This window comes from Sus scrofa, chromosome 8 (genome assembly GCF_000003025.6).
Source record: "Sus scrofa isolate TJ Tabasco breed Duroc chromosome 8, Sscrofa11.1, whole genome shotgun sequence".
Taxonomy (NCBI): domain Eukaryota; kingdom Metazoa; phylum Chordata; class Mammalia; order Artiodactyla; family Suidae; genus Sus; species Sus scrofa.
Window position 1 is genome coordinate 108,028,651 of NC_010450.4, and position 19,310 is coordinate 108,047,960.

The following is a 19,310-nucleotide window of genomic DNA, read 5'->3' on the forward strand; positions in this document are numbered from 1 at the left end:
ATATATATATAATATATGTATGTGTGTGTGTGTATATATATGTATACTTTTCCATTATGATTTATTTCAGGATTATTGAATATAGTTCCTTGTGCTATATAGTAGAATTTGTTGTTTATCCCTTCCATATATAATATAGACTTGCTTCTTAAGCTGTGGGGCAGTTTTGGCAAATTCAAGACAAGATCAAAATATTGAAAAGGGTTTTCATATAGATGATCCACTGCAGTTTCCGGATTAAAGTTTTGTCTAGGGACTCTATACTCCTGGAGATTTTATCCATGTCTATTTGTTTGGGTGGTTTTATTTAGAGTTTTCCAGGCAAAATGTGGGCTTATAAATCAAGAAATCACCTCTCAAGTCACTGCGTTATCAACAGACATAATCTAATGGTATCTGAGAGTTAAATTTATCCACTCAGTTTATTTTGGCTTTCACACACTAAAGAGTATCTTACGATACCATCTTTTTTTCATTGTTCTTTTCCTTGGATACTATAAAAATGAAGATGTATATTTGCTTTTCATATGTATAGGTTTAAAAAATAATAATCTGATATAAGTATGATATACATGATTCCATAAATTAGAATAAAAACAAATGAATTTTATTTCATTTTTTAAATTTTTCTTAATTTATTATTTTATTTTGTCTTTTTAGGGCTGCACCTGTAGCAAATGGAAGTTCCCAGGCTAGGGGTCAAATCGGAACTGCAGCTGCCAGCCTACACCACAGAAACAGCAACATCAGATCCAAGTCTGCAAACTACACCACAGCTCACTGCAACACCAAATCCTTAACCCACTCTGTGATGCCAGGCATAGAACCCATGTCCTCATAGATACTAGTCAGGTTTGTTTCTGCTGAGCCACAACAGGAAGTCCCAAAACAAATGAATTTTAGATAGGAATTTACAATTATTCATTGGAAAGAAAAATTTGATATTCTTTAGAGATAAAATAGCCCCTCTTAAGATGTCCATATGTATGTCCAATGTTGTAGATTATGTTCACATGGTCAGTTGCCAAGATCATATTAAACATTTACATTTCTCTACACTTTAAATAGGTACATGTTTTTAATCTATTATTCAGATTGCTCTTAGAATTATCTACTTGTCTATGTATCTGTCAGAATTAAAACCCAAGAAAAAGCAATAGCACACATCCTTAACCAGAGCTAATAGCTAGTTTTCGTTAATCATAAAACTAATTTTTTTATTGTAAATTGATACTAGAATACCTAAAGAAATTTCAGGTTTAAATGGAGCTATTGATAATGCAAATAATGGTATTGATGTCCATAGAATTCCAGGAGGTATGAAGAGTATTACTCGCTATAATTTCAAATCATAGTGAAAGTAGCCAGTTTACCCCTTCTTGAATCACATGACATTTGGTATATTATTAAATAAAAACATTCCTTTAAACCAGTATGACATGCATTCATTTACCTTGACTTTAATCTGAACTATTATAAAAATTAAGCAAAGAATAAATAAAATTATAGTTATTTTGTGCAGTTGGATGCATTTTTCCATCAGATTATAAGTAGTTTATTATTCAAAATACATTTGGGGAATAAAATTACTTATTTGCTTTCTCTGTTGAACATTCAGATTTACCACAGAATTAAACACAGAATATGCCAGAAGCAATCATTAGATGATTTATCCACTACTGTGATTAAACTTTTAATTCAGAGTAGTAAAAACAAAACAAAGTAAAGGTGGTGAGGACAATGAAATTGGATTGTTTAAACCCTGGAACCTGAGAACCATGTAAGACATATACTTCAGAGTGAAGGAGAGTAATGAATGAATACCATGAAAAATGTGACCTTGGAGAATCCCCATGTTTGAGTAAATTAAACCTAAGAAGAATTTTTTTTAACCATGTTTTTTAAACAACACAGATGGTGAGTGAGATTTGTAGGAATGAGTGAAAATACTTTAACCAGCATGTCCCATAGCTTTGATTTGGCAACTGCCTTAACATTTACACTATTACAACAACATCAGCTCTTGATTACAACAAGATTTTGGGTATAAGAGCTAAGGAACTCCAGTAGAAATTATAATTTGCAGACTCTGAAATCATGACGTTGATGAAATGTTTAAGTCCTGACCATGTACTGCTTTTTCTTCTTTTTCCTAAGGTCCTCCCTCGACAAACCTGCGGGTTGTTCACACACACTATTTTCTACAAAGAGTATCCAGGGGGCCCCCAGGAATTGGATAAAAGTATCAGAGGAGGTGAACTTTTCCTCACAATTCTTCTAAACCCAGTACGTATTCTACTTTTGCTTTTTACAATAACATCAGAGCTTTCAAATGTATGTTTCATTTTGTTGCTATTGCCAATTCTTTCACAAGAATAGTTGGCAAATACTAGGCATACTAGAGAGAAATGAGACTACATCTCCAAATTTCTGAATTCCCTTAGAGTCGTCAATCAAGAAAAACACAGATTTAAGATTCACGTGTTGAATATCACCAATAAATGTAAGATAACATCTCAGTGTCAGCTTCTATTCTTGAATTATAGTAAACACGTATCAGTGTTCAGTTCTCTAGCTAAAAATTAACATTTGCAATATGATGGTGCATATTTTGTCTGTAAGCTGAGTTTGCTTCTAGCTCAAGATATCAGTAGACATACATATTTCAGTCTCTAAAAATGATCACAATGCAAAACTGCATAGAAAATACATAGCTATGCATTATCTTTGTACGCTATGGTCATCTGAGACCTATTTTTAAACTCTCCATGAATTTTATTTGGAATCAAAGATAGAGAATTTGTCTCTTTTCTCCTTCAATTGTGCCCTTTTTATCTTTCACAGTTTTTCAGTTTTATTTCAGTCATATGTGGAAAAGTATAGCAGTCTGGGAATGTATTGTCATTTGATAATGTTGGGATTATTTTAGCTTTCTCAATTTTATCTCATAAAATTGGCATGTCCTTTTTTACATCCCAGTGCACACAAAAAATATGAAATAAGGAGGTGTATGCTATGTCCACCTTGTTTAGTGTAAGAAATTTTCATACTCAGAGAAAATGATTCATGCTTTAAACAAAACTATAGCTTAGTTGTCTGTGGCAAAGTTCCAGATATGTTTAAAATGAGTTATTTAGGTAATTTATATATTTTTAGTTCCTGAAGAAATTATGTAAAAACCTACACTGTGTAAAGTTGAAAACTTGTAAATTAGACAGGAGAGGTAAGGAAGTGGGGGCAAAAATGCTTTATTTGAGTATGAGTAAACAACTTCTCAAACTATGCAGTTACTAAAAACAAAACAAAGCGAAACAGTTTGTTGCATTGGGGAGCCACTAACTGAGGAATATCTGGAAACAGCAAGACACTCTATTTCGTACAACTCACTTGCTCTCCTATAAATCAAGTTGGTTGAAGTAGATAATCTTCAGTGTTCCTCAAAAATATTCTTTACAAATATTCTATAATTTTGGTATAATTCAAACTCTTTGAGACTTAGAAGATGCCAAAACCATTATAAGAAAAAATTTTGGAAATGTGAGTGTGCATACATACTGTAATGAAAACAAATGTGAGAAATCTTTCTCCTTATCCCTTCCTTCACTTATTGAGAATTTGATCACCACGGAGGCAAGGGTCACATCTTCATACCATTTTCACTCTGGGGCTACACTCCTGACCCCTAATCTGCTCTGGTCACCTCCTTAGGGGAAGTAGATAAACATCAGCACAGTGGAGATTCCTGCCCTCAACCTCTTGCCCCCAGGTCTGATTGCTGCTCATATTTACTTCCTAGGTACCCATCTGACTACTTGTCATTAATGAGATGGATTTATAACAATGATTTTAAAATTTTTGAATTCAATATGCCTAATAAAGCATCATTTGGAAACTAATAGTAGGTCCTTTAAATAAGATGGAAGACTATTTGGCATTGCTATCTTTAGCTTTTGTTGTGAACTAACAAAACAACTTTGACCTCACTTAAAAAACTTCTCATTGCCACATAGTCTTATTTTAATTGCAGGAGGAATAATAGATGGTGAAAGAGGGGAGTTTTCAAGAGACTTCTATCCAGTCACAAACTGCACTTACTTTATCATTGTGAATTGATGGTGATCTCAAAATAGGACCCATGAGTAAAGGAGAGACACCCAGATAGACAGCAGAAAGAGCAATGCTAAGGATGGTCAATAATGTGGATAGTACAGGGCATTCTATGAGTAGTGGTATGAAGCCTGGATCAGGCAAATAATGATCCACAAAGATATGGGAGTAAGGAACAGTGTTGCTCGAAACATGAATAGTGTTGCCGTAGGCCATCCAGGTAGATGCTACTCAGCTCTCTGGGTAGACATTCAGCAGGTGGCATCAGACAGAACCAGATCAAAGTGGAGCTTAGTTCTAGAGCCACATAAGCAGAAGTTACAAGATGTACTAGTCAGGGTTCTCCAGAGAAACAGAACCAAGAGGATGGTTTGTGGGGGGAGAAATGATTATAAGGAATTTGCTCATGTGATTATGGAGATTGACAAGTCTGAAGTTGTACAGTCCACAGGCTGGAGTCCCAGGAGAGCAGATGGTATAATTCCAGTCCAAAAGCTAGCAGGATTGAGACCCAGGAAGAGTTGATGTTTCAGGTCAAATTCAAAGACAGGAAGAAAGAAAGAAACAGAAAGGAAGAAAAGAAAGGAAGAAAGGAAAAAGGAAGGAAGGAAGAAAGAAAAGAAGGAAGGAAGGAAGGAAGGAAGGAAGGAAGGAAGGAAGGAAGAAAGAAAGAAAGAAAGAAAGAAAGAAAGAAAGAAAGAAAGAAAGAAAGAAAGAGAAAGAAAGAAAAAGAAAGAAGGAAGGAAAGAGGGAGGAAGGAAGGAAGAAAAGAGGAAAGTTCCAATTCAAAGACAATCCAGCAGAAGGAGTTCCTTTTTACTCACAGGAGGGTAAGACTTTTGCTCTATTCAGGCCCATCCACATTAGGGAAGGCAATCTGCTTTACTCAGTTGACCAGTTAGGTTGTTAGTCTCATTGAAAACATCCTCACAGACACACTCAGCATAATATTTGAGCAAATATCTAAGTAACTCGTGGTCCAGTCGAATTGACATATGAAATTAACCATCACACCAAATGAAGAACTTAAGGTGGGAAGCAGACTGGTGGTGAGTGAGGGAAAATGCAAACACAGAAAAAGAGGAGGAAATGATGAATGAAGTTAAGATAATGTAAGCTTGGAGATTTTTTGTAAATGTGTCCTATTCTGAATAGAGAGGCACCGTAGTTGATGGGCTATGATCAATGGTCATTTCAATGATTTGCAGAAAAAAAGAATTGAACCTACTTGATTAATTACTATTTTAAGTTCAATGTCTGGCAAAGAAGGAGCCTACAGGAATGGAATGAGAAAAGAAAAAATAAAACAGAAAAAAATAATACTGACACCCAACCTTCTCCTCTGATCTATTCTTTTTCTCCAATCATCACTTAATTCTTTGTCCCCGTAAAGAGTGTCTCCTTATTCTTTCACCAAAATCTAAAGAAGAATCTATAAATTCATTGATGTGAAGATATGTTATCAACATGATTTAATTAATATGCTAACTCTAAGGAATATTCATATTCTAACAGAGCCAGTTCCCAAAGGAGAGGTCTATGATTGCATTATTTTAGGTATCAATGTCCCTTGGGGAAATATGACTTTCGTAGAAAGCAGTCAACATCCATGAGATCATCCAGAAAGATGACCACCTCTTCTGCTGTTCCAACTGATTCTAAATGTGGAAAACTGCTGTTTTTGAGGGCTTATAAGTAGGATAAGTGATAACAAATGTTAGCATAAACTCTAATGATTTAAGTCCAATCTAACTTTATTTCATTTTTTCATTAATGATCTGTACTTTCACATTAGGGAAATACAATAAAAATCATATATTATGACATCTCTTGCATGGTGATATTCTCTGCAGATTTATAAAATGATCTAGATTTTTGTCCTTTGTATTGGGTTTTAGTATATTAATGAATAGTTGAATAAGGATATAGGCAGCGAGACACAAAGCTGGCAGAGAAGGTAACTATACCAAATGATAATATTAATACCAGATTTTATTTAGCACAATGGAATTATAGACCAAATCTAGCAAGATGAAACTTAACAGAAAATAATGAACCCCCCCAAATTACTTTCAAAGAAAACAGTGGTATAATTCCCACATTATATAAAAGTAAATATTATATAAAGATAGATTCAATCTGCCAGAAAATCGTATGGGCCGCATCATGGCATATTCAGTTCCTTGAAGTTGTCTAAACGGAAATCTTGTAGGAATACAGAATTACTTTTAATATCTCATTTGCCAGATGCTAAGACTATATGATTCTACTCTTACCCAGTTAGACATGGGGGTATTTTTCTCATTGTACCACATTAGAAATATGAGGTAGGTTTAATTTTACATATTATAAAACCAGCATTATATATTTAGTTATAATCTATGATCTCAAGGTTTGAGCAAAAGGGGAATGGTTACTTATCAACATGTATAAGAACTGTTAAAATGAGATAAAATAGGAAGATATTCAGTGACAGATGTATTGAGGCAAGTAGGAGAAAACAAATTTTTATCATCAGTATACTGAAAGAAGTATTATTGACAAATTTAACAGTCCATTTTGAACTGATTGGTAGTTTCTGGATTCATTTGTATGTAAGCATCCTATGAGGCTAATAAAAGCAGGAAATGGTATATGAGAGAATGTTCTGGAACCTCCCTCTCTAGAGTACTTTAAAACAGAATCAATAATGATATAGTGCTTTCTTACCACCTTGGGAGTTCATTTGTCTAAAGGAAGGGAACTCGACTAAATAACCTTGAAAAGGTCCATATATGTATTGTTTTGTTTTTCTTTTCCTGGTTTATAACTTCCACAACACTGCCCTGTAGTCAAAAAGGCAAGAGGCACACCCAGACCAGCATAGCGTCTTTCCATGTTCAGCTTCCAATGTAGGAATTCACATTACTTTGTGTTGTCTCCCTCTAGAAGAGACCTGTATCCTTTCTGTGCTCAAAAGTCTCTGATGTTTTTTTCTTTATGCATTTTAACAGTTTTTTAAAATTTAATTTGACTCTAGCTGCTATTCTGTTCTCACAGTTTTACACATTTTAAAATATGTCATTTTCTAACATACCATAAAACAGAAAATGCAAATTGGAATATATTTTCACATCTTGACTCACGTATGAACTCCTGTTGCTGTTGCATATTAGATCTTTTGATTCAGCAAACTGCAAGAAATTCGGGTTACTTGATTTCCTTAGATACCAACTTATTTTGCCCAAATAAATCTAACAATTGAAAATTAAATGTTATAAGGACCGTTTGAATGACATTTCCAAAGAAGAGCTAAGCATCTGTCCACTTAACATTCAGATAACTTCCTCTTATTTTTCTTAGATTCTATCATGACCTCATCACATATTGATATTTTCCTGCACTGTTCCACACTTGTCAGATACTAACATGTATTTCCCTGGTGCCAAATCCTTCCTGTATTTTCAATGTAATCTCTGTACAGACAGGAAGAAATATAATTTAATCATGTATGAGGTGAAACAGCTTATACCAGGTAACCCACCATCATTCAAGTCGAGACACTACCCTATAAAATATGCAGCAACTGACAATAATAAAGGAAGTCTGGAGTCTTATCAGATGGTGTCACTGGTAACTATAAAAGCTTGAAATTAATATACCTTACTGGATTTAATTTTTTTCTTACTCATTTTAATTTTGTGCTATACAAAGAACAATATAAAAATGGAATTGTCTAAGTTTTCTTGACAAATATATCTAATGATCCTCCAATTCTAGAGTGCTTTGAAATGGCAGTGCTGGAGATAGGAAACTGACTACATTGTCCAAAGTTCAGAGCAGTGCCTAGACTCAGTAACCTTTGTCTGTTCTTTTGCCCAGTTGCAAATTCAGGTGAACAAAAAATATGTGCCTGAAGGAGCAGTGTACTTGAAATTGACAGTAGAGTATAATGGAAATGCAATGATATACTTCCTCATGTGCTGTCTCCTGAACCTTCATACACCTAGGCTGGTTAATGAGCTTTCCTTCTTCATGTATATCAATCTCTAAATTCATGGAATCTAATAGCAGGTGCAGTTCATTATGGATTAGTGCTGGCTCTTCAGACGGATTAGAGAAAAGGCAGCTGCAAGGCATAAAAAAACATCAGCATGAAATAACCTGAACTGAACTTCAAGTTCTTTTTAATGCTGAAATAATATGGAAGTAAATATGGAAGATAACTTACAGAAACATATTTTATGTGCGATGCAACAAAATAAAATGCAAGAAATATCTCTTGTCTTTTTTTAGAGCAGATTATAAAGAATTAGAGATTACTGATATTCAAGACATCCACGTATTCTTTAATGATTTTGATGTCCTATAAATGTCATGCTTTATAGAAAATTATAACAATCACATAATATTTCAAGTAGAACAAAGCAAATATATATTCCATTAAAATATGTCTTTATAAAGTAATATATTAATATTTCTAACTTAAGGTCATGGGAAATATTGACACATGTTCTAGCAGTGTTTATTTAAAAAAAAATAATAAATTAACCTAAAAGCTCTACTACAGTAAAATGTGCCTCTTATCTGGGCAGGGACTTTGAAGCAAGTAATTTTATTGGGAGCTCAGAGGCTTAGAGCCTGGAAGAACAGCCACCAACTGTGAGAAGAATGGACCCCTGTAGAGTATATAGATTGTGGAAAATTCTATTTCCACTCACTGAAAGACCTACAGTCACCTCCTTTTTTTCCTTTATCTGATTTTTGAGTGTTTTTTTTTTTAACTTTTCTTAGAGATTTGCAAGACTAACCTTTACAGAAGGACATGAATCACCACTTCTGCAGAGATTCTCACTCACAGCAGGGATGTTGTAGAATCTGGAGTCAGCTAAGATCCATGGCCTCACTACAGATGATATTATTTTTTCTGTCCGCACCGAAAATCAGGAACAGAGTTAGTGTAAGATTTTTGAGAATGTGGAAAAAATGTTGCTTTTTCCTGATTTGGGGGTAGTGCAGGCTTTGTTCAATTTTCCACAGTCAGATTTACTTAGCAATTAGTAGTTCAGACTATAAAGTATGCCACCACAAAAGAATAAAATATTTTTGTCTCCTAAACCTGAACTCTGTCTTCTTGTCAAATATGAGAAAGATTGCTATTATTGTGTAGACGTGCATCTTTCTAATGCAGTGATTGCTACAGGTCCTGATGGAACACAATTTACATTCCTATATATTTCTAGATCATGAACAAATCCATTAAATTGCATTTTTTTTCAATTTTGTTTCCTTAGAAAAATAAATGAAAGCAGCAATATTTTATTGGGCAAGTCTGTTTCATCTTGTGTCACTGGATAATTTAGTTCTCCCAAAGCATGTTATGAAAGGTAGTGGAATAGCTCTTTAGCATAAATAAATTTTCAATAGCAAAAAATACAGCCTCCTATTTATATAGATGTTAGACGACAGATAAAACATTTTTCTCTCTATTTTGAGGCTTGCTATATAAATATTAGGTGTATAATGCTCTTGACATTCAGAGATAGTTTGGAAGCAAAATCAGTGAATTCATGTTTTTTTGTTTTTTTAAAAAAAAAAACCCTCTACCTTGGTATTTATTTGACTCAGTGAGTTAGTGAGATAGTAGGAAAGTAGTTGGGTTATATGGGAGCCCATAAAATTAGCACTGAAACGTGTAGGGTTTTTTTGGTTTGTGAGTATTTACCCCATGATAGCATTCAAAATTACTGATTGTATTTATCTTCTACAAATTATATAACATGTAGGTATTTCAATCTGTCTTGTTTATTTTCAAAATATATTTATCTATTTATTTTTAATTTTAGAAAGACCATTTTGAATCACTTCACTTATTTTCATTTCTTTTACTCCTGCTTTGTCATCCTCTGGCTATTCCTCAGTCAGATATTGTGAAATACAAATATTAGTTGTTTTCTAAAACATGTTGATATTTTCATATTTTTGTATTTTGGGAAACCGAATTATTTTGTTTCAGTTTTTTTCCATTAGCAGCTTACATACTAATATGATAAGGATTACTTATATAAATACTAAATTTGCTGGTATCCATTGAGGAATTAAAAAGAAAATGTCTTATAATTTCCACCCATACAGTCTAATTAGCAGATATCCAGAAGGGGCTGTTACTAAAGTTAGCTCAAATTGATATTTATCTGTTAAAATTTTTCTTTCAGATTGAATAAAAATCTCAAATGTAAAAATTGTGGATAAAAGTAATTGGGAATCCAGTGCTTAATTTATAATGAATTATTAGAATGCCATCGGTTGCTTAGATTACAAATTACTGTTTGTTTCTCAATCATTTTATTTCTTTGTTCATTAGATTTTTTTCCATGGAGACCTTGATGTGTTTGCTGTAAGATCATTCTATTGTGTAGATGTTCGTGTGTGTGCATAACTCAGTCAAGGAAGGCATGGAAATCCTGTCCAGAGGAGTTGATATTTGAACTGAGCATTGTAGAGACTCATCAGACAAAGGAGGCAACATGGAGGATATGGGGAGTGGGAGAGGGAGGAGGCGTAGAATGTTAAGGAGGGTAAAATGGTCATGGCAAATTTGGGAACTATAAATGTTTGCCTTTTGCAGGAGTACAAAATGGAAAGTCTGAAGTCAGGGAGCCTGATTCCTCCAGCACCATTTTTCTTTCTCAGTATTGCTTTCGCTATTTGGGGCTTTTTGTGTTTCCATACAAATTTAAATTTTTGTTGTTCCAGTTATGTAAAAAATGCCATTGGTAATTTGATAGGGATTGCACTGAAACTGTAGTTTGCCTTAAGTAGTATAGTCATTTGGACAATGTTGATTCTTCCAATCCAAGGGTATGTCATATCTTTCCATTTGTTGATGCCATCTTTGCTTTCTTTCAGCAGTGTCTTACGGTTTTTAGATGCAAGTCTTTTGCGTCTTTAGGTAGATGTGCTCCTAGATATTTTATTCTTTTGTGATGTGATGGTGAATAGGATCATTTTTAAATTTCTCTTTCTGATCTTTCATTATTAGCATATAGAAATACAAGAGAATTCTGTGTATTTATTTTGTATCCTGCACTTTTACCAAAGTCATTGATGAGCTCTAGTAGTTTTCTGATAGCATTTTAGGATTTTTTATGTACAGTATCATGTCATCTGCAAACATTTTTACTTCTCTTCCAATTTGGATTCCTTTTATGTATTTTTCTTCTCTGATTACCATGGCTAGGACTTCCAAAACCATGTTGAATAAAAGTGGCAGAAGTACACATCGTTGCCTTTTTCCTGATCTTGACAGAAATTCTTTTAGTTTTTAGCATTGAGAATGATATTAGCTATGGGTTTATCATCTATGGGGCCTTTTATTATATTAAGGTAGATTCCCTAGTGCCCACTTTCTGGAGGGTTTTTATCATAAAGGGGTGTTAGATTGTTGTCAAAAGCTTTTTCTGCATCTACTGATACAATCATATGGCTTTTATTCTTCAATTTGTTAACATAATATATCACACTGATTGATTTGCAGATATTGAAAAATCCTGCATCCCTGGGGTAAATCCCACTTGATCATGGTGTATGATCCTTATAATGTATTATTGGATTCGGTTAGCTAGTATTGTGTTAAAAATTTTTGTGTCTGTGTTCATCAGTGATATTGGCTTATAATTTTTTTTTGTGAAGCTAGTTATGAAAGATGAACATCATATGATATCACTTATATGTGGAATCCAAAAAAAGGATTCAAGTGAAATTATGTACAGAAGAGAAAAAGACTCACAGACTTTGCAAAAAAACTTATGGTTACCAAAGGGATGAGGGGGGAGGGATGAACTGGGGGTTTGGGATTGGCATATACACGTTGTGGTATATGAAACGACTGGCCAACAGGAACCTGCCGTATAGCACAGGGAAACTTATCCAATATTCTGTGATAATCTAGATGGGGAAAGAATCTGAAAAAGAATGGATGTATGTACATGCATACCTGAATCACTGTTGTACAGCAGAACTTATCACAACGTTGTAAATCAACTATACTTCAATAAAACTTTAAAAAATGAAAAGTTGTAAGAATGTGTAAGTAAAATTATGAAAGTTTTTGTATGGCATGTTGACAGTTTGCATACTATTATTCTGTTGTGAAGAGAGACAAAATTTAAGCAAGGGAGTGATAGAACCAAATGATCCACAGTTCTATCAGATGAGTCAGGGCCTTCATACACTCTCCTTCTTACACCTGCACTTCTTTTCTATTCCCACTACTCTTGACTTAACCTCACTACTTTCCCTCAGGTTTTACCTCCAATTTCTCTCTCTCACCTGGTCCCTCTCACAGGTCTAGGTCCACTTTCACTGCTAAATATACAAATGTGTATACTGCTCACGGTGGTATCTTTATGTTTATTGACTATTGCCTCCCTCGCCTATGCTGGTGTGCATCCCCAGGAACATAGTACTGAATCAATAGGTACTTGTTAAATAAGACAATAAATAAAAATTATAGCATCAGAACTGCATGTATCTACCACTTGCCATTTCACATGAGTTGTTAAAATTGTATCAGAAGAAAAGGCAAAAGAAAAGAGAATGAAGGAAGGAAAGGGGGAGGGGATAAGAAGTGTAGAGGGGAAATATGGAAGGAAAAAGAAGGAATGGAAGAGAAGGAGAGGAGAGGAGTCAAGGATGGAAAGAATGAAGAAAGCAAATGGGAAGCCATTTCTTCTCGTTTATAAAATCAGATAAGCAGGAGGGCTGTAACTGTATTATTTAGTAACCAAACCCAGAACATCTTGTTTGGCTTGATTTTTCCTTTCTGACTAAACACTGAAGAAAAAGTCATATAATTTCTCTGTGCTTCAGAATTTCTGTCTGTAAAATGGGGAAAATAATATTGGTTCCCTTACTGTTTTACACACATAGTATGAGATATGGCAAAAAAGCAAGTACTTTGATTTTTTTAGAGAAAATGTAAATAATGTGGACATAATTCTTTTGAAAAAGTAGAAGTATATATCACTTTTATCATCAAGTAATATTTGAGGTGTGTTAGTAATCCATAAACTCTGGGTTTATTTACAGTTTGAATTTTGCTTGTTTCTCCCTGCTAGAATTTGTAAATCATGTGATAAAGGCATTCTCTTTTACAAAGGTGTTTATTTCATTATAAGTTTCACTTCTGAAAATGTTCTTGTTGTGTCACTTTATTGGGCTTTCTGAGCTATTTTTAAGTGATAAAATTTCTATCATTATTTTTATTCCAGTGAAACAAATTGAGTCATCAAAATGTAGTGCTTGCTTGGTAGTCAAGATGGTTTTTTAAATTTGATTTTGTTGTCTACCAAAGTACCTCAGATGGTTTTGCCAATGATTTTTGTTTTTGTTGTTATTGTTGCTGATTCTACGGTGTTTCATTATTTTTTTATTAATAAAGTTTTGCTGGGAACGCTACTTCCATACTTCATAATGTTTTATGGTCAACTCTGACTCTTGGGCTCAAATGAGGAAGTAGGATTACAGCAATCTCTGTGTTTAGTACATAAAATTAATGATATGAAAAATGGAGAACCTTCCCAAATGCAATACAATTACAGGTAATTTAAACTAATGAGTCAAATTTCATAGAAATAAGAACACACAACTCTACAAACCAAGAAAACACTAGGCTGGATTTCATTACAATTCACAAGGGGAAAGATACTTTTCATGTCTACCGGCATCGATCCTATAGATCTGTCTCCACTGGACTTCACACCTAACAGAACAGTCAGTGTTCAATTACCTCTCTGTGATAACATTAAAACTAGAGAAGGAGCCAAGAGATTTTAAAGTAGATAAAAGGTCCTGTTTTTGTGAACAGAGTTCATGGTGACTGCCAGCCTCCTTCAGCATTATATGAAAATTACTAGCTTTAAACAATGTAAAAGATAAGATTTCATGAAGTGTTCCCTTGATTTAGAGTTGTCACTTTCAACACGGCTTAAGGTATCCAATAGTACCATTCAAAGTATGAAGCGTAAGTAGCAGAATTTCGCTCCTTCTTGAAGCTGTTATTATATCCACTTAAACTCTCTTTCACACACAGGTACACATTCAAATCAGATGTGAATAAAAGATGTGCCTTGAAAATTGCCATTCTCCTGCAATTTCTTTTCAGAAGTCCATTCTGTAGTTCACTTAAACAACTTGCTTGAGCAAGCAAATCTATTTAGGCAGAGCTTTCTGCGTGGACTGAGATGTTATGCTCATAAACGCAAAGATTTTAGGACTTATGAGCTATTTATAGAAATAAAAAAAGAAACTTGAAACATATTGCATTGCCCCAAATTGGAATCACATCTTATCCCATCTTTTGCTGAATGTATCTTAAAAATAAATATGCTATAGCTTATAGTGATTCTTGAATATTTAATAATTTAAATTTTGGAAAAGAAGCTCATCCATAGGAAGCGCAGTGATAGTGACTTACAGTGTAAGGACTCATTACAATTATTATGTTTTTAGAAATGATTTTCTAAAGAACAGGCAAACTCCCAGTAGTAACATCAGGAGCCTTTACTTGTTTATGCTCTTAGTAGGTCCTATTTTATATCTATTTAATGAATAAATCTGTAAGTAAGTACCAGCAACTCTCTTTAGAAGTATGTTCCAATTAGTGCTTTTCTCTCCCCAGTGAACCTATTAGACAATGGCTCCATTATCTCTCCTTCAGAAAACTGCTACTATTCTGGCCACATAGAATCTCTTATCCCCAACAGCAGTCAAAATGATATTGTTAAATGCAAAATAGAGCATGTAATGGCCATTCTTAAAGCCCTCCAAAACCTTCTCATTTAATCTCAGAATAAAATTCACTCTGGTCCATGACCTGGCCCTCTTCTGGCATCTTTTCATTGACCAAGTTCCATTCCAACCATGCCATGCTTATTTCCATACAATCCTTCAAACCAAGATTCTTTGTCCCTCAGGGCTTCTGTGCTACTATCACAGCGTGGAATGAGCTTCTTCCAGGAATTTGTAAGCCTTGATTTCATCTGCCCTTTCTGTCACAGGGCAAAAGTCATCGCCTCAGAGAGTGGTTCCCCGACCTTTTCCCAGCCATTCTTGATCACTTATCTGTCTTTTTTTTTTTTTTTTTTTTTAAGGGCCACACCTGTAGCATGTGGAAGTTCCCAGGCTAGAGGTCAAATTGGAGCTGCAGCTGCCAGCCTACATCAAAGCCACCACAACGCTGGATCTGAGCTTGTGTCTTCGACCTATACCGCAGCTCACGGCAACCGGATCCTTGACCCATAGGGATTGAACCTGAATCCTCATGGATACTAGTTGGGTTCTTAACCCGCTGAGCTATGGTGAGAACGCCAGTATTGTTTTTGTGTGTTGTATGTACTTTTCTTTTTTTACTACTCTCTTGTCATGCAGATATTCCCTGGCCAGGGATCACACCTGCCCCATAGCAGTCACCTGAGCCACAGCAGTGACCATGCCAGATCCTTAACTACTAGGCCACCAATGAACTTATCATTTATCTGTCGTATTATTTCATAGTGTTTACAACTGTCTAGAACTCTCCTATTGACTTCTGTGTTCCTCATCTGTCTCCCTTGCCCATTTCATTCCCCACCCTCACACCACCAGTGATCCATTCCACATTAGCTCCATGAGTCCGTCAACATTTATGTTGGGGTGGAGGGTACAGGGAGGTTATGAGTGCCATAGAAATTGCTAAGCATTTGATTGTTAATCACTGTATTCCTGTGTGGGTATCTTTATGAGCTTTGGAACTGATTTTTAGCTAAAGGTTAAAATGTTAACGTGAAAATGAAAGCAATTATGTATTTTTGATCATTGTTTGCTTATTCGTTTTTATGCACACAGATGATTTTACATTTTATGAGAAACAATCCATATACCTGAAGTGTTTTATAATATTTATGCAAATTTGACTTAAAGTGATATTTTATTTTACCTTATCAAACTGGCTAGATTAATATTTGCCTAAAATTAGAAAAAGATACCTAGTAATCACATCTTAAGATGCGTAAATCTAAATCTAGAATAAGAGGAAAAATCTGCAAAATTACTGTTTTATCCAAATTATCTTCAATATTCACTCAAATATTGACACCCATTACTTATAGTGTACTAAAGCTCTTTGTTCTATTTATAGTACGTCATATTTGTTCAATGTTAACTGTATTTAAAATTCTAAATGCTTTTCCTGTTTTAGCTCATTTAATCCTCCCAACAACTGTAAAATGAGGATGCTGTTATGATCTCCATTTTCTGGATGAGGAAACGATCCAGAAAAGTTAGCTAATTAATCCAGTATGCAGATATAGAGAAAGAAAGCTACAATTTAAACTCAGGAGGTCAGGTTCCAAAACCCTCATTCTTTCAGCAGTCAATTTACATTGTCTCTCCAAGCCAGACTACTGTTCAAAATAGTAATATAACTTGGGAAAAATCTCTTCAAGGGAGAGGGATATTAACAGTAGTAACTACTCCAACATACATTTATCTAATTGTGGATATAGATACCTTTCAGAATTCCATGCTTACCTCAAAACTGTAGGCTCCTTGGTTCATTCAGTAAACACCCATTAAGTATGATTAGTGTATCAGGGGTAAAAGAAAACAAGAGTGCCGTCTTCACAGCCTGGTGGGAGATATAAACATACAACGGGAAATTTGGATACTGTTTGGTGAGTGCTGTCATAAAGGCATGAAAACCCAGAAAAAGGGAGATTGTCACTGAGTGAAAGGGTTTGTCTACAAGGGTGATGTGACAGTTGAGCTGAACAGAATGTATAGAGTTTTGACTGTCATTGAAAGAGAAGGGTGTTTTACACTGAGGAAGGGAATGAGCTAATGGGTTGGGACATATAAAGAAAAGAGTATGGAAAAAACAAATAATAAGAAGAGAGAGGGATAAGAGTGACCGCAGAGAAGGAGAGGGCAGAGGGTTTGGGGCTGCATTGTGCAGGATTTCATGGATCTTTCATAGGGGCACCGAGGGATATGATACTCAGGTTTTGAGACAAAGCTAATACGAATATTTCTTAATATTCACACTGTTTCATCAAAATGATGACCTTCCCTAAGAAAGGATAGCTTTTTTTTTTTTTTTAACAGACCATGAGTTTGCCAGAACATTTTAAAAAGCTGTCCTCATCTCAAGAAACACAAGAATAAATCTTGTTAGTCCTTTGCTCACAAAGACAGTGGTGTAAGAGACCAACAGTATGTACTATCCTTTCTTCCTAGGCTGTCTGTCTTTGCAAAATGAACAACCTCTGGACTTTTGAAAATTAGTCTTTTTAAACTGATTTTAAAACTGTGTAACAAATGGAAATATTGAATTTTGGATCCATGGTCTCTGTGATTTTTTTCCCCCTTTTTTCTTTCTTTTCTTTCCTAATCTCTTTCCTTTCTCCTTCTTTCCCTTCTCCTCCCTTCCCCCTCTGCTCTCTCCTCCCCCATTCCTTTTTCTCTTTCTTCTCTTTCTGTTCTCTTTAATTAACAGCTTCTGTTCATTACTTCTAGAATCATTCTATTATTAGACCACAAAAAAATAGTAATTTTACACCACCCACTGATATTTAATGTCACTTATAAAGATAAAAATAATAAGTTAACAACCAATTAATTACACTTTAAAATGAACTTATATTTAGAAAAAGACACAGCCTTTATACTGCTTCACCTAGAATCTTTAATGAAATATTTTCTGTGTTTAAATAAAAACAGAGAGAAATCTATTCTTAAGACTGTCACTACCCAAGAAAAATAAGTTTTAACTTATAATTTTGATGGTAAAAGGAGGGCATAAATTTTTTGTGCATTTTGACTGTTAAACAGATTATTATAAAAGATGGATAAATTTAATATCATGTATTTCTAATTAGACTTTTTAACCTCATTGCACACTATCTGGTTTCATTGATGGGTTGAGGGGGGCAATAGCGAACCATTAAAAATGAAATCAAGTTCAAGTACAACTGGTGTTCCGGCTCCGTTATGGTTTCAACCAGTCCTTTGAGGTTCCCTCTTGGGGATCTGACAACTCTGTAGTTTTGTTCTTAGAAGACCGAGCAGAGGCCACCTATTTTTGATTGTTGGAGAAGAATCCCTGAGAAGAGATGGGGATTAGGGAGAATGATTGTCTTCAAGGGTCATCTTATCAATTAACTGGAGGAACTTGCTTTTAGGGTTCATATCTAACAATTTTGCTAAGCAATATGTTATATTCAATTTTTCTTCATCTAAAAAAATTCTTAAGGATAGTGCCAGTTTAATATTTTAAGAAATAATAAAGATCAGATCAACATCCATAGTAAAGGAGAAATTACAGGAGCAGACATAAAAAAAATGCCCCTATCTCCACTTGCCACCCTCTAGGTCCAGGTTACCTGTTCTCTGCCTGGTGATGCTAGGAGTGAAAAAGAACCTAATGAAACATAAAGGGAAACAAATAGTTGCTCTTGCCTTTCAAAAGATAATGATTAAAAGTGTGAATTGGAAATTCGAGGCATCCCCATCCCAAGTTCCTGCTGTCTCAAGACGGTACTAATTCTGAATGGACAATTGTTACCTTATTTTAAAAAATTAAATACAGGTGAATGAAAGCACATTTTCTAAGATGGGGAATATTGGAAGAGGAGCCAGTTTGGGGACATTTATTGATAAGTTTATTTCGAGATAATCTTTTGGCATCCATAACGTGATGTGTTTGTTATTTGCTACATGAGTCTGCAGCTCAGGAGTTCTGTAACCAAAAGATATATTAGCATCAGGATGGCATATAAAGTCATGGGACTGAATGATCCATCAACAGAGCAGAAGAATAGATTCAATACTATGCAAAATTTCTTTCTCATTTTTAGGAATATTATCCAGACTGCTATGTCTTATTAGTAATTGCAAGGAAAATCTCATTTTCTCTAGGACAAAGAGCCAGCCAGTATACATACACACAAAACCCACTCCTATGATGACTGTAAAAATATCGAAACATGATGACGTTTTAGGGCTTCTTTTTCTTCTAATAGAAATGCTCATTTCCTCAAATGGCAATTTTGAGAAATTAAAATCATGGATGATTGAGATAAGCTTTCCATTTTTGCTCACATTTTACAGTTTATGCCTCATTGGATACCTTTAATTTTCCTCCTTTCCTTCACCAAGCTTTTGAGTAAGTCTGAAGAGAAAGTGCT

General features: G+C 34.6%; 1 protein-coding gene across 1 annotated transcript in view; it reads left to right on the forward strand.

Moving 5' to 3' along the window:
• LOC100512003 (bifunctional heparan sulfate N-deacetylase/N-sulfotransferase 4) overlaps positions 1-19,310 on the forward strand; it is a 247,698-nt gene that overhangs the window by 146,563 nt on the left and 81,825 nt on the right. The window contains 1 exon segment of the mRNA XM_021101659.1: positions 2,158-2,286. Coding sequence (XP_020957318.1) covers positions 2,158-2,286 — 129 coding nt within the window.